This window comes from Calidris pugnax, unplaced genomic scaffold (genome assembly GCF_001431845.1).
Source record: "Calidris pugnax isolate Ruff unplaced genomic scaffold, ASM143184v1 scaffold113, whole genome shotgun sequence".
NCBI classification, from domain to species: Eukaryota; Metazoa; Chordata; class Aves; order Charadriiformes; family Scolopacidae; genus Calidris; species Calidris pugnax.
Genome location: NW_015090879.1, coordinates 2,418,886 through 2,432,882, shown reverse-complemented (window position 1 = coordinate 2,432,882; position 13,997 = coordinate 2,418,886). Strand labels below are relative to the sequence as shown.

The 13,997-nt window shown below is 50.0% G+C and overlaps 2 protein-coding genes across 4 annotated transcripts in view; both read right to left on the bottom strand.

Annotated features, from left to right (window-relative positions):
- LOC106890600 (SH3 domain-containing kinase-binding protein 1-like) overlaps window positions 1–2,336 on the bottom strand; it is a 3,225-nt gene extending 889 nt beyond the window's left edge. Inside the window, exons 1-4 of one of the 3 annotated variants that reach the window (XM_014946526.1) lie at window positions 2,056–2,336; window positions 713–822; window positions 489–622; window positions 111–417 (exon numbers count right to left, since the gene is read on the bottom strand). In XM_014946526.1, the coding sequence (XP_014802012.1) occupies window positions 111–417; window positions 489–622; window positions 713–804 (533 nt within the window). In that variant the 5' untranslated portion in view covers window positions 805–822; window positions 2,056–2,336. Of the gene's footprint in view, window positions 1–110; window positions 623–712; window positions 823–2,055 lie in introns of all 3 variants that reach the window. The other 2 variants (XM_014946527.1, XM_014946525.1) reach the window with 2 other exon arrangements.
- Window positions 2,337–4,554: 2,218 nt separating this feature from the next.
- THRAP3 (thyroid hormone receptor associated protein 3) overlaps window positions 4,555–13,997 on the bottom strand; it is a 33,926-nt gene continuing 24,483 nt past the window's right edge. Inside the window, exons 6-13 of the mRNA XM_014946535.1 lie at window positions 12,795–13,535; window positions 11,699–11,871; window positions 11,151–11,262; window positions 10,633–10,717; window positions 8,184–8,368; window positions 7,389–7,581; window positions 6,598–6,747; window positions 4,555–5,716 (exon numbers count right to left, since the gene is read on the bottom strand). Coding sequence (XP_014802021.1) covers window positions 5,495–5,716; window positions 6,598–6,747; window positions 7,389–7,581; window positions 8,184–8,368; window positions 10,633–10,717; window positions 11,151–11,262; window positions 11,699–11,871; window positions 12,795–13,535 — 1,861 coding nt within the window. The 3' untranslated portion in view covers window positions 4,555–5,494. The remainder of the gene's footprint in view (window positions 5,717–6,597; window positions 6,748–7,388; window positions 7,582–8,183; window positions 8,369–10,632; window positions 10,718–11,150; window positions 11,263–11,698; window positions 11,872–12,794; window positions 13,536–13,997) is intronic.

The following is a 13,997-nucleotide window of genomic DNA, read 5'->3' as shown; positions in this document are numbered from 1 at the left end:
CCGGGCCCCGCCTGCAGCCCCCCAGGGATGGTTCAGCCAGGGCCAGCCCCGACGGTGGGCAGCCAGGAGCTGCTGGGGACCCCCCCCCTGCCACCCCCACCCCCACTCACAGGTGCTGGACTCGCATCAGGTCCACGAGGATGTGCAGGGACCGCACCTCAGCCTTCAGGTCCTCCAAGGCCAGCGTCTCCCCCGACCGCGGTGCCACCAGAACCTCCGTGCTCCACGGTGGGCCGGGAGCCTGGCCCGCGCCAGGGAGAGGGGCACCGAGCCCCCAGGGCTGCTCCCCCCCGCAGGGACCCCCCACGCTCCCCAGGGCGAGGCTGGGGGGCCGCTGGCCTGGTACCCGGGGGCGTGTGGCCGTGGGGTGGCTCAGCCTGGCCGTGGTGACCGGCACCACGTTGAAGGCGTCACCATCTGCCAAAGAGAGAGCGTCAGCGCCCGGTGCCAGCACAGGACATGGCCCTGTGCCCACACCCAGCACCCACCTGTGTCTCTGGCTCTGCCCAGCTCCGCGTCGGCCGAGGCACCGGGCTGGGGAGCAGCAGGTCTGGGGGGGCAGCAGAGATGGTCAAAGGGCAGAGCCGGGCCATGCTCAGCCCTCCCAGAGGAGAGCTCCCATCTGGGGACAAGGCACGGACACGGGCAGGGCCGCGGTGCTGGGGGCATCACGGTGGCCCCAGGTGCCCTGGCAGGGCCACATGTGTCTTACTTGCTGGCCAGCGTGGGGGCCGGTTTGGCCTTGGCAGGGACGGGGGGAGCAGGAGCCATCCTCTTGCTGGGGGGGACCTTGGCCGGCTCCATCCTCGGGGGGTCCGGGAGCTGTGGGAGAGGAGGGGGAAGCAGGGCTGGGGGCGGCACCGTGTGGCACCAACCGAGAGCGGGGCAGGAAGCACTTCCCGCCAGGGAGCCCCGGCTGCGGGGACCTGTCCTGGGCACGAGGGTCCTGTCCTGGTCCCTGTCCCCATCCCTCCCTCCTCCCCCCACCCAGGACTCACTTGGGTGCTCCCCCTCCTCATCCTTCACTGTCTCACAGGGGGCAAAGGGGCTCGTCAGGTGCTGGGGGAAGGACCCTCATTATGGTCCCTGTCGCAGGGTCCCTTCAGCTGGGGGGGGGGTGGCCACCCCCTGCCCTGCTGGGACATGGTCTCCAGGGACCATCCCCAGCTCCCCACTTCCCCCCACCCTGCTCCTACCTGGGACCCAGGGCTCAGGGTGATGCGTGAGGGACAGCGGGGTGCCAGGGAGGAGGTGGCCACAGGCAGGACCGGTGGGAGACACGGTCCCACGGTGCTTCTGGGCCCGTGGTCCCACCATCTCCCACCCCTGCCAGCCCCACACGCACCCAGCCCCGCTGCGGTCGGCGCTTCCTCTGCGTGCGGCAGAGCAGGCGGCTGCAACCCTCCCCCGGGTGCCGGTACCGCGGCACAGGCAGGATGCCGGCCCACCGCCGCCTACGGCGCAGCAGCATCCCTCTGCCACCGCACCCCGGGGTCCCACCGGGATGAGACCCCCCCAAAGCAGAGCAGGATCCAGGGCATCAGGCCCCAGGCACGTGCCCACAGACCACCCTCGTGATGGGCAACTCCATCCCCGTGGCAGGCCACCCTGTCCCCACGGCGGGCTGGTAGCCCTGACGCCACCTGGTCTGTGCCACCATGAGCACGGCCCTCGCCACGGTGACCTCGCAGGCACCAAAGATGGGTGTGTTTTATCCACCTGTGGGTTTTATCCACCAAAAAAATGGTCCCGGCCACAAGGGCCACAGGGATGAGGAAGGGGATGAGGGCACCCAGCGCCGAGGGCACAGGGAGCTGCTCTGGGGGCACAGGGAGCTGCTCTGGGGGCCCCAGGGCTCCATCACTCCCAGTGGTGTGGGGCTGCTGGTGGTGCCCAGCCCTGCCCCATGTCCCGCCAGCCCCTGCTCCTCCTCAGCAGCTCCCCCGGCTCCTGAGGCACCAGAACAGCCCAGGAGCAGCGTGTCCCCACGCCGGTGCTGCCATCAGGATGGTCCCCACGCACAGGACCCCCCGAACCGCGGCCGCTTCACCTTACCTGCTGGTGTGGGGCTGCCCACGAAGCCGTGGGGCGCAGTGCGGTGCCAGGCTCCCAGGGCTGCCACGGCCCCACACGGTGCACGTGACACCAGAGGAAATGGGCTCGGTGCTGGGAAGGAAGTCGAAGATGAGAGCAGCTCGGTGCCGGTCCACACCGCAGCCTCACACCCCGCCAGCATGGCCCGGCCCAGGCCCTGCACCCCTCCTGACAACCCAGATGACACCCCCCGCCCCAGCACGTGGTGGTGTGAGCCCCCCAAAGCCATCCCCACCAGAGGGGTTGTGATGGCTGAACCCTCCTAACGCTGCACTTCGGGGATGGGGATCAATAAAATACATCATTCTGCTCTCTCACCAGTGTGGTCCATTGCTCCATCCGCAACAAACTGGTGCAGTCGGCAGGATGAGCAGCATCAGTGGCCACTGATGGAGGATGTGAGTGAATCCGAGTCCCAAATTCTCAAAAGAATGGGCTGGGGGCAATTGGCATAATTGGGAAGTCGTTGAAGACAACTTAGAAGCGATTAGGGGCCTCACAAAGGATTGAAAAGGGAAAGGAGGTACCAGTTCAGAAGCTGCAGCTTGAGAAAGGGAGACCCCCCCATCTTTTCTCCCCCTTGGGAGGAATTGCAGGACATGAAGTCACAAAAGGAGCGATGCCTGGGAGGGAAAGGGGGCACCTGTGGGCGACGTGGAGGTGTCTCAGGGATTGTGTGACGATGGGCCACGGGTTTCAAAGTACCTTAAAGAGAAGGTGAAGAGAAGAAGAGAAGTGGGTACGGCTGCACCATACCCACTGCAGGGCAGGAAGGGGACTCATGGCTCTCCCCTCACTCCCGTCTCCCTCAGCCGGGGGTGCCTCATTGTGAGGAGACCCCAAACCCCTGGGGGGCTGACAGTGGCCCCAAGGCCCCCTGTCCCACTGACAGCACCCAGAGCCAGCCCACGGTGTGGCCGGTGACACCAGCAGCCAAACACGGGTGACACGGGGCACAGCTGCCCCCGGTACGGGCTGTGAGCCCGGGAACAAAACGCCTGGCCCTGGCCGGCAGCTCAAAGCCACCAGGGTCACGTTGTGTCTGTCACCTCGGGTATGGAGGGGGAAGTGAAACCTAAACCACAGAGGGGCTGAAACCCACAAACCGCGAGCGCACGGGGCTGGGGTGGCCGCGGCGCTACTGTCCCTCCACACAGCGTGGCAGCCAGGAGGGCCACTGGTGGCCACAACTGGGCCTGGCCAGTGCTTGGTCCAGGCTGATGGTGGGAATATTCCTCTAGACCAAACACACTGACCTGGCACCACCGAGCCCTGGAGGAGCTGGGGGCCACAGGGCGGTGGAGGTGTCCCTGGGGAGCTCGCCCTGGGTTTGGCTGCTGAGGGGCTGGGCACACCGGGCACCCTCTGTCTCAACGTGGCTCGAGTGCTCAAATAGAAGCGTGAAGGGAAACACCAACCGTTAGCCCACACCCCTGTCTCAACGGCCGTTGGCCAACACCATTAACCCACACTGGCCAGGAGCACCCCACACCAGCACCCCGGGGTGCCAGAGCAGGGGAGCAGTCTCCCTGGGGGTGGCATCACCCAGCTCCCTCCCCTACAACCGGAGCCCAGAGCCTCGGAGAGGGGTTGTTTTAGAGGTGAGGGGTTGTTTTAGAGCATGGATAGAGCTGTTTTTCCTGTTCATGGGGGACTGTGGCCTGTGGCTGTCACCCCCCTTCTTCCCCCCACACAATTACTGATAACACATCAGGGCTAAAAGGTCTAGTCCCTGCTCAAACCCCAGCAGCTGGCTGCTTTTAGCGATTAACTCAGAGAGCACTTCAGGGTAACAACAACACAAATACCTGGAACCTCGCGAGCGTTGCTCCGGGACAGGAACTGCTTGGAATTGCTGATTTTTAACAGCGGGGTCAGCCCCACAGGCACCAGGCTCAGCTCCCTCTTCCCCAGCCACTGACTGCTCCAAACACCCTCCCAGGACCACCATCCTTTGAAGGTTCCTTGCCCAGCAGCTCGACCCTGGGCTGCCCCCCCCCAGCCTCTGCTCCTTCAGCCCCACCAGCCAAGTCTCTGGTGACAGGAGCTCCCCCCCACTCAGGACACAAAACAAAGCAGAGTTACACCTACTACTTCTTTTATTGTTTTTGTTTTTTTTATTATTTGCATAAACAAACTTCAGGGCTTCGCTAAACAGGAACTGTTCAAGTCAAAACAAACCAAACTCTATGGGTGTGTGCGGGGAGGGGGCACAGCGAGCTGGGGGGGGCGCAGGGGTGGCTCTGCAGCACGTGCACAGGCGGGGACAGCGCGGGGACAGCCCTCTCCTGCTCCGCGGGACGCAGCCCCGGGACTGCCTGCCGACTGCTCCTCGGCATCGTAAAGAAGAAGATAAAAAGAAATAGGTCATAACGGCCATCCTCAACCAGCACAGGAGGGATTCGCCTTTTGTCTTTATAAAAAGATTAATAAAAAATATTGAAAAATTCTCATCTCCTCTTTTTTTTTTTTTTTTTTAATTTTTTTAACCTAGTAGAATTCTGAAGTTTCTTAGAAAACTATGTTACCTCGGAAAGAGCACTCGTGTTCACAACCAGCTGCAAAGAGGATACACAAAATTGCCTACAAGCAGTTTGGGACTCCAGCACACACCAGGCCTAACACTGTACACACACAGTGGTGGAAAGTAGGGTGGAATTCTTGTTGTTTTTTTTTTTAAACCATGCTAATTTCGTTAACTTTCAACATAAAAGGAAAACAATAGTTTTTAAAAGGCCCTAAACTCAACTGTTACATAAAAAAAAAGGTTGTTTTTTTTTTTAAAAAAAAATCATAGCAGTTTGGTCCCAAGGAGTTAACATTTAGATGTTTATTCACATGCTTCATTGTTTTCTTATTTATAAGAACCAAAAATAGTTTCCAAAATTATCATTGAATTGATGTTACTACATACGTAAAGGCCTAAAATAAGTAGAGTATGAATTTAAAAAATTGAATACACAATAGGGGAGAAAAATTTGAACTGGCGAGTTAATCCCGACCTTTACTATTTCAAATTATAAAAGAGAAACAAAAACGTCAAGACTACTGGGTTAAGATGGGCACAAACCAAAATCCACGTTGTCTTCAGAGCCTGTTACCAAAAAAAATAACCGACCGTTCGATAAGGTCACAAGAGGAGAGAAAATCCAGGGTCTCACCCTGCGCTCGACCTTACCCAGTCCAGAAGGTGAGTCTTTGGGAAGATTGGACTCCGAGTGGCTCCAAGCGTGGGTGGTTCCTCGGTTCCAGCCCCAGGAGGGAGGCCGGACTCTGGAAATGCAGTGAACTTGGGGATGGATTGAGAGCTGCGCTCCGGGCCCCGCTCAGCACGTCCCCATCGCCCCGACGCCCCCGGCACCCTCCTGCCAGGGCTCTCACAAACCGGCCGACGCGGCGGCTACTCGGCCGTGGTCTGTAAGGGGTCCTTCTCCTCCCGGTTTTCCGTTCCGCTCTCGTCGTCTTCGATTTCTCCTTCTTCTCCACTGAATTTGTCATGAGCCCACTTGGGGCTGGTGCTCGACTTGCGGAACATGAAGCGACCTCTTCCCCGGGGGAAGGCGCCCCGGCCGCGGCCTCTGTTCACCCACTTGTCCGCGCCTTCGCCCTCCCGGTCGTCGTGCTGCACGGGGGGAAGCCAAGGACAGAGGGTGAACCAGACTCACTGATGGCAAAGGAGGAGCAGGAAAAGTCCAGCTTGTGATACACAACCCTGCGGCCAGATCCTCCTGTCTGTACGGCCAGTACTGCCATCTAAAGGCACAGACCATGTCATTGGGCTCAAACTGCTCCATTTCTGTACCTCAAATGCAGGGTAGGGACCAGACACACCAAAAAGTTACAGCTCTGCCCTCAACAGGATCAGATAAAAATAGTAATAAAATAAAGGGTTTCTTGTTCGAGGTACAAGACTGAAATCCTGCATGTCCCTGCCCATGGCAGGGGGGTTGGAACTAGATGATATTTGAGGTCCCTTCCAACCCAAACCATTCTATGATTCTATGATTATTAATGAGAGATGAGGGATCTAAAGTAACCCCAAATCTCAAAGAGACCAAATGAGTTAGTGTCTGTTTAAAACCGCCCCCTTTTCAAAGAACCCCCCAGGACCCTCCCAGACTGATTGATTGCTGTTCACAGGGCTCTGCTGTCACCAGACAGAGAAAGGACCAGTACTGACCCATCCAGAAGCTGGGTGCTTTATGGGAATAGAAGAACCCAGAAACACAGGCCATCTGCACCACGGCCTGAGATTTAAGCTGTGTTTTTCCCAATACTGTGAACTGTGTGCTCTTTTAAAGCCTTTAGAACTTCACTTAATGATAACCACTCAACAGAGAACAGAAACAAGTTCTCTTTAGCCATGAGCCAGAAGCAGCATCACCTGAAGCCTTAACCTGGGGGACTGGACAGAGGTAAAAGCACCAGCTGTCACTGAACTACAGCATTTAAGAGCAGCTACACCTGGAGAGTATGTACATTTGCAGGACTTTGGGCACGTACCAAGTAGTACTTCTTGCTCTTGGGTGTGTATTCTGGATCCCACTCCTCCTCTCTGGTTCGCTTCTGGAAGTCGTTGTTGCCGCCGCTGTTGCTGTTGTTGTTGCCTGAAAAGTTGCCTCTGCCCCATCCTCTGCCTCTCGCTCTGAACTGCTGCAATGGCAAAACACAGAGGAAAACTAAACCGGCTGCAGGGGCTGTGCCCTCCCACCCCCAGGGCTCTGACAGACACCACAGCACTTCTCTAACCCAAAAACTCCTTTAGCCCATCATGAAAATAGGAGAACATTTTTAGGGCTTTCCAGCTCATCTCATCACACGGTGCATCAGTTCCTATAAAGCTGTTTAAGATCAAGTGGAGGCGTTTCCAGAGCACCCAAGGGAAGGCATCTGACAAATACCCCCCGTGCAGAAGAGGTGTCTGTAGCCAACGCATACGAGGTGCAAACAAGAAGTGTGGTTCTGGCCAGAAAAGTCACCTTGGAGCCAGCCCAAAGGGACTGACACACATGGTGCTGCCCATCGGGGCTGCCCAGCAGTTACTAACACACAAAAGCTTCCAGGCTTGATTCTGCTCCACACATCTGGAGTGTAACTGCCCAGACTATATTCCCAGCACCCCAGTGTGTGCTCCAAACACGGAACGATCATATTCTGGCTCATCATCCACAACCAGACAATGTCTTTGGGGTTTCTCCTTTACGGATGCTTTAATGGTGGAGGACCAATACACAATGCCCACTTTCTGACCACTTTGGGAACTGATACTGGGGCAGGGGATGGAGAACACTTACAAAGGTCCCTCTAGCTCTTCCTCTCTCATTTGGACCAGCGAATTCCTTAGTCCCAAGGCGGGACTTGTCAAAGCCTGTGGTGCTTTCCTCCCTCTCCTCACTCTCCTCAGGATACTCCTCAGCTTTGACTGAGTGAGAGGACCGTGACGACGACGAACTGGACCTGGATCTCTCCCGTACCCTTCGGTGTTTCCTGTTTCAGTGACAGGAAACAGAGGTGAGGGGGACAGCAAGAGGGTTAGTCAGTCAGTCATGACTGGTTTGCTACAGAGCCATTTCCTTCTCACTCCCCTGCCAATGCAATGCTCCCCTATTCCTGCTATGAACAGCCGCAGTAAGAGCTCAGGGTCAGTTACAACAGACAGATCTAACACAGGTCCCAAATCTTCTCCAGAAGGAATTTCTTGCTTCTATGGTGTTTGCACCATCTACTATGAGATAAACATGCATCTACAGAGCTTCGGTCAAACGGAAAAATCAATCTAATAGAAAAGGATTTAATTAACATTAAGGCAAAGATCATTGAAATATGGTTGTTCTCTAGAACACAAGAGGAACAAGAAGGAAAAGTGACTCACCCATTCTGATACATGGAGCCTTCTCATTTACCTCTAATAATTATTTTATGTTTCAGATAGATATAATGGTATCAAGAAGACACGCAGAGGAACAATTCATGGCACTGGTGGAGCTTATGTCAAAAGGTGCACAACTGTATGTACACGGTGCTGCCTCCAACCTTAACACCAGAAACACGAAAGGCAGAAGGAAATGGCTATTTGGTTTCCTACATACTTTTTCTTTGAGCCTTTGTGACTTTTCTCTGTTTTCTCAGTTGATCTTTCCCTTGAGTGACTTGAATCTCTTGAGTCCACCGATTCTCTGGATTTATCGCGTTTAAGATCTCTTTCCTTATGCTTTTTACGGCGTTCAATATCAAGGCGCAGGTCAACAGGGTCATCCTTATATTTCCCTTCAGCCTACAAAGGCAGGGAGGGGAGAGTTTAACACCAGGGTTTGCAGAGCACTGGCTCAGCACCATTACTTTGCTATTGACTGCACAGACTTCTGCAGAACACAAGTTTTCTGAATGCTAATCAATAATCCACTTTAAGATGTAAAATAATGCACTTTCAAATTACATTTTTATTTGCCAGAATTCAATTTTCCTACTTTTTTTTTAAGATCACTGCTTTTTAATTTTTATTATCCTCTTTTAAACAGCATTAGAATAAGTAGCCTGATAATAGGGGAGGGAGAAACACAGAAGCTGACACTTATTGTAGAGCACAGCCAGTGAGAGATGAGAACAACTTGGAAATCCAACCCAACTGACTCTGGATAGAGCTACAGCCCGTCACGGCGTCTAACGGCCCGTGGCCGTCTGTAAACTGGAGTTAAGGAGAAGCAGAAGTTGTTTGCTGCTTGGAGACACCTAAGATAGTGATTCCTGATCAAAGCAGCCACTGAAAAACAGCAGCCACGTGCGTCTGGGAGAACACCAGCGTCCTACGGATGGATGTGGGGCCTTTAGCACGTCTGCCAAGAAGTTACACAGAGGCAGACGTCACCCACAGCTCTGCTTCCCCCTGACGAAGGCACCGTGTGAAAGATGCCAAGAAGTCCCCTCAGATGGAAGGATGGGTTTATCCCCACGACCCCAGCCAATCTACCAGTGCAAGCTGACTCTGGCCTTTCACAAAGCAAAAAAAAGCCACCAGTATGAAAAATACTCAACTAGCTTTTATTTCTTCTTACATCGTTAATTTCGAAAGCTCTGGTTCTGCTTGCTTTGAGTCCTACTTCAGTTGCTGTTTACATAATGGATAATTTCTTTGGGAAATGAGAAGCCGTGTTACCTGCGTGTGCTATGGGACCAGTGGCACCTGGGTGAGACTCTGCTGCCTGCGGGTGCAGGAGCAGCAGAGGAGGGGCTGTGGTTTCTCCGGGCAGCGGTACCTCCGCGGGACGGCCGTGCACGACGCCGCTACCCACAACAAGCAGCCCCTCGGCTGTGCTCAGCGACCCCTACTTTAATGACACAATTCTAACCTCGGGACTGATACGCAACATACATCATATTAATCGTCTCGAATTAAAGAAATACAAAAGGATTAGTAATTCTCTAGCTATTAAATTTTTTACTTACATGAGTTTCTAAACACTTTTTTGTTTAAATAAATATGTCAAATAACGCAGGAGTGAGAGCAGGCGTTTTGTTTTGGTATTTTGCTCTTCTACTTTTCCCCAGGCAAAGAGCTTTAATTTCTACTCTGAGAATAAAACTGCTCCCAACACGATGGATGACAGATAAGTGACAATATCAGCAGCAGCTCCCTTATGTGGTACAGCAAACACCTATTTGGGTTTGGGAGGGCAGGTCTGTTTCACGGAAGGCTGGCGAGCTGTTTGGAAACCAGGTTTATAATACACTCTGCCAAGCTGATGCTCAGAGTTCAGGCCCATCAAATCCATCTCACCATCGTCCATGTCAAGCCACAAGTGTGTTTGGAAAAGATCGAAAACAAATATGAAACAAGTAAGGTTTCAGCAGGACTGTTTAAAAAAATCTCTTCAACGTTCAACGTAAATATGTATGAAGGTGAATAAACAAAGGTTAAAATCCCAAACATTTTACCTTAAGCCATTTTTATGACTGTTTACAGCGAGTGCAATGGCTTAACATTCATCTACTCAGAAAAGCTAATACACTCAATTCCAAATGGTCTGATCTACTACAACAAGGGCTGAATGTTAACGTAACAGCAATCAACAGAAATGGTACAGTAAGTTGTTAGAACAAAATTTATCATCTGCTTAATAGCGTATTTGGTTTAGATAAGTATTTAGTTTTACTTTCCTCTTTTTTACATGCATGTCTTTTTGAAAACATGGTTGGAAATATCGCATGTATACAATTGATTTAATAATACTTACAAGCAGAAAAATATCACAAAAAGTCTCTTCTCTCATCATGGGCACTTGTTCCAAAAATCCTCTCTTTTTTCTCAAGCTCACCTCAATTGACTTTGGGGTCATTTACCATAGTCTAACCACTTCACAAAGGTTGTTGATACATTTTTAATAAAAATTAACCCTTTGTAGTTCATTTTTAGAATTATGCCCATCCTTAAAAGAAAAACACAAACTTAAGTAGAGAGTAATTTAAACAAAAACATCACTGTTAAGTTCATGCCCAATGCACTCATTTTGTTGAATTAAACTAATCAGAGTAACAGTTCACCTTGAAGCCAGGATCTCTGGAACTTTTCGTTTCCTCTTGAGAGAATCCATGTTTTCTAAAAGTACTGGGAGATATATCTATCCTCCTGAAAGTAAAGAAAGAACACAGATAGAATCTTACTCGTAAGAAGAGTCTAAAGTTTTTAGATCAAATGTCATTTAAAGCAGACCGATATTTACAAAGGTACTTAAACCCCCCCCCATTTTTCCATTTTTTTTTTGCTGCAGATGGTTATATACTTGTTCTAAAAGTACTGGGAGATATATCTATCCTCCTGAAAGTAAAGAAAGAACACAGATAGAATCTTACTCGTAAGAAGAGTCTAAAGTTTTTAGATCAAATGTCATTTAAAGCAGACCGATATTTACAAAGGTACTTAAAACTCCCCATATTTTTCCATTTTTTTTTTTTGCTGCAGATGGTTATGTACTCTAATTACTCCAGAATGATTCCAGAGTTTAAAAGAAGGAAATCTGAAATACCCCTGAAAGGTTACAACAGTGTCTAATGGCACCAACCTGTGGATTTCAGGACTCTTTTTGTTTTTAGCTGCCTCTTGTTCCATTCCTTTCTTTAGATATTTGGTAAAGCGTTCATTCAGTGTCATTGTTGAAGACCCAAAGTGATGCTCTGTTGGGGTTCGAGGAAACAATGCCAAAATATTAATACCATCTTTGTAAAAAGACAAAGCACATCAGTCCTCCAGCTGGGTCCCATTCAGAGGCAGGCCAGGTGACAGACACTGGTGATGGGCTCTAACACTGCTGACAAACAGCCATTTCAATCTTGAAATTAACATTTATTCAAATGAGTCACAAATTCACTCCAATACACAAATTCTAATAAGTTTCTTAGAATATCGCTCAGGTAAAAACCAGAATGCTCTTCTACCTTTCCAGAAGGAAAGTTATTTCCAGAGAAGACTCATGACCTGGCTACTATTCTTATCTGTGGTATATCTGCTGGAAACCAACCCTCCCAGCACTAACCAAAGTGCATGAAACCCACTCGTTTGGGAAAGGGAGGAGTGAACCTTCATCTGAGGACACAGGGAGTTCTGACCTACCTCTTACATGGTGGACTATGGTCACTATATGTTGGGCAAACAGTTCAGAAGGACTTCGCTGAGACTGAGCAGACTGAATATGATGGAAAATGGAACGAAATTCTTGCTCTTTTTTGTTGCTGTGCACAAGGTCACGACACAGCTTGCGCTCCTGAGCCAATATGCCACTTGGACTAGAAAAAGAACAGACCACATGAAATAGAAGAACAGAGTAAAGGGAAGCAGTTTAAAATGATGAATGTTTCAGAAGTTGGAAGCTGACTGCATTTTTTATGGAGTATTATAAGGCACCTAAGAACATTCAATAGCATGAGCAGGATGCTTGTTTAAACATCTCTAAAACACACTGGTCTCAGTTACTGTAATAATTCAGGTTGCTCGTTACTCTGTACTTGGAGGGCTGTGCAGGTATTTAACCATGACCCCCTGTGAAACATGAGCCCATTCTTATGCCCCAGCTGGCTGGATCTTTTGCTACTGTTCCTAAATTCTAGATTAACCTCTAACATCCCACAGAGCGTATCAACACTTACTGGCTAGTGCTGTACAAAAGTATTTCCTGGAATAAGTTTTTACTGTCTTAAGATTTCTTGAAGCAATGCTGAAGTGGCTCTCAGAGCTTCCTAGAGTTTCAGTAATGCTATGTTGAGAACAAGAGTAGTTAAACACACTCCAGAGAACCCGATGGCATTTAAGTGGCACTGTAACTTCACTGTCCCACTAAGCTTCCAGCAGCATGAAGCCACTTGGTTCCTAACTCTTTCCAGACCCTGCTGTTACGTGGAACCCAATGCAGAACCATTTACACTCTAAGCTAATCTTACACCTAGTCATAGAAAAGATTAGAAGAAGTTTTTTAACCTTTACGTTGCGATTTCACCATCTGCAAACTGGAAACCCCTCTAACCTCCCCCTGAGAAAAGGGTCACACAAGTATTATAATGCCAGAAAAAAAAATGTAATCCCTATCTCCAAAAAATGCAAATTGTAATGCAACATGATTTCTCCTTCCTGACGCTTGGCAAGTGTATGAGGATCTCAGGAAGAGGAACAGGCAGAGATCACTGTTTAGGCTCTGAAGACAGCAAACACTTACCGTGCAAGATCTTCATCAAAGGAATCCATTCGAATGTTGACCTGGGCCTCACGAGTAATGGAAAAGGAGGATTTGCCAGGAGCTGCCCCCTCTCCTTTGGTGCCTGGTTTCTCCTTTATCTCTGAAGTCTTCCTTGGTGGGGGGGAAGAACTTTTTTCCTGGCTCGATTTGTAAGTGGTCACTCTAAAATTCTTTTCGGGAACAAAGCCCCTGTGACCCGGCTCAGCTCTCTTGGATGCTGGTCTCTCTTCTTTTTTTGATCTGTCAGAATAGCTCTCCTCCTCCATTTCCTCAGATTTCCTTTGTTTCTCTTTTCCAGGGGGCAAGAACACCACGCCTTCCCATTTTCCTGACCTATCCTCTTCTTGACTTTTACTCGAAGTCGCTACGACTTTAGACATAAATTTGGGCTCATCATCAAATTCCGAATCTTTTCGCCCCTTCGCCTTGTCTTTCTTTTCCTGCTCATCTGTTTCCTCTTTGCCATAATGACTTTCCTTGTGGAACTCTGGGACCTTTACCTTGTCAAAGTCATCCCGGAATTTGTAGCGCTTGGGTGACTGGCTGCCACGGTATCCCTTCTCAGAGTCAGCTTTGGATGCATATGAGTCAGATTTTGCCTTTCCATCTGCTGATCCCAACTCAGAGAAATTTCCTTTTTCTTTACTTTTTTCTTTCTCAACATTTGTTACTTTCTGTTCTTTGTCTTTCCCATTCTCAGTCTTCTGCTCTTCCAGATACCTGTTCATAAAACAGACATCATAGAAGTTCTCTTACTAAAAGTCAGAGGTTAATACTTCAGTGAAAGTAGTCAAATTTCAGAGAACATCAAGCTATGCATGTACAGAAAGCTGTCTCTAGGCCCTAAAACAGTTAAAACATACAGCAGATTCCTCAGCCTGGATTTACACTTTTAGTGCTCAATAAATTCAGCAAATGTAGAAGAAAATGGATATGCAGAACTGATGAAATGAGGCTTAAGAACAAATTAAAAACAACTTACCCCCAAATTCATGTTAAGGAAAATAGTAACGTCTTACCCAAGCGCTTTATTTACAAACCTGGTTCAGGAGAACAACACATCAAAACTTTCAAACTGGGCTGTTCTGCTTTAAACAACACACTGGAAATAAAAGCCTCAAAAGCTACTTCAAATTTTGGATGCAAGTTTCATAGGTAAGCTAAATATTTCATGATAGACTG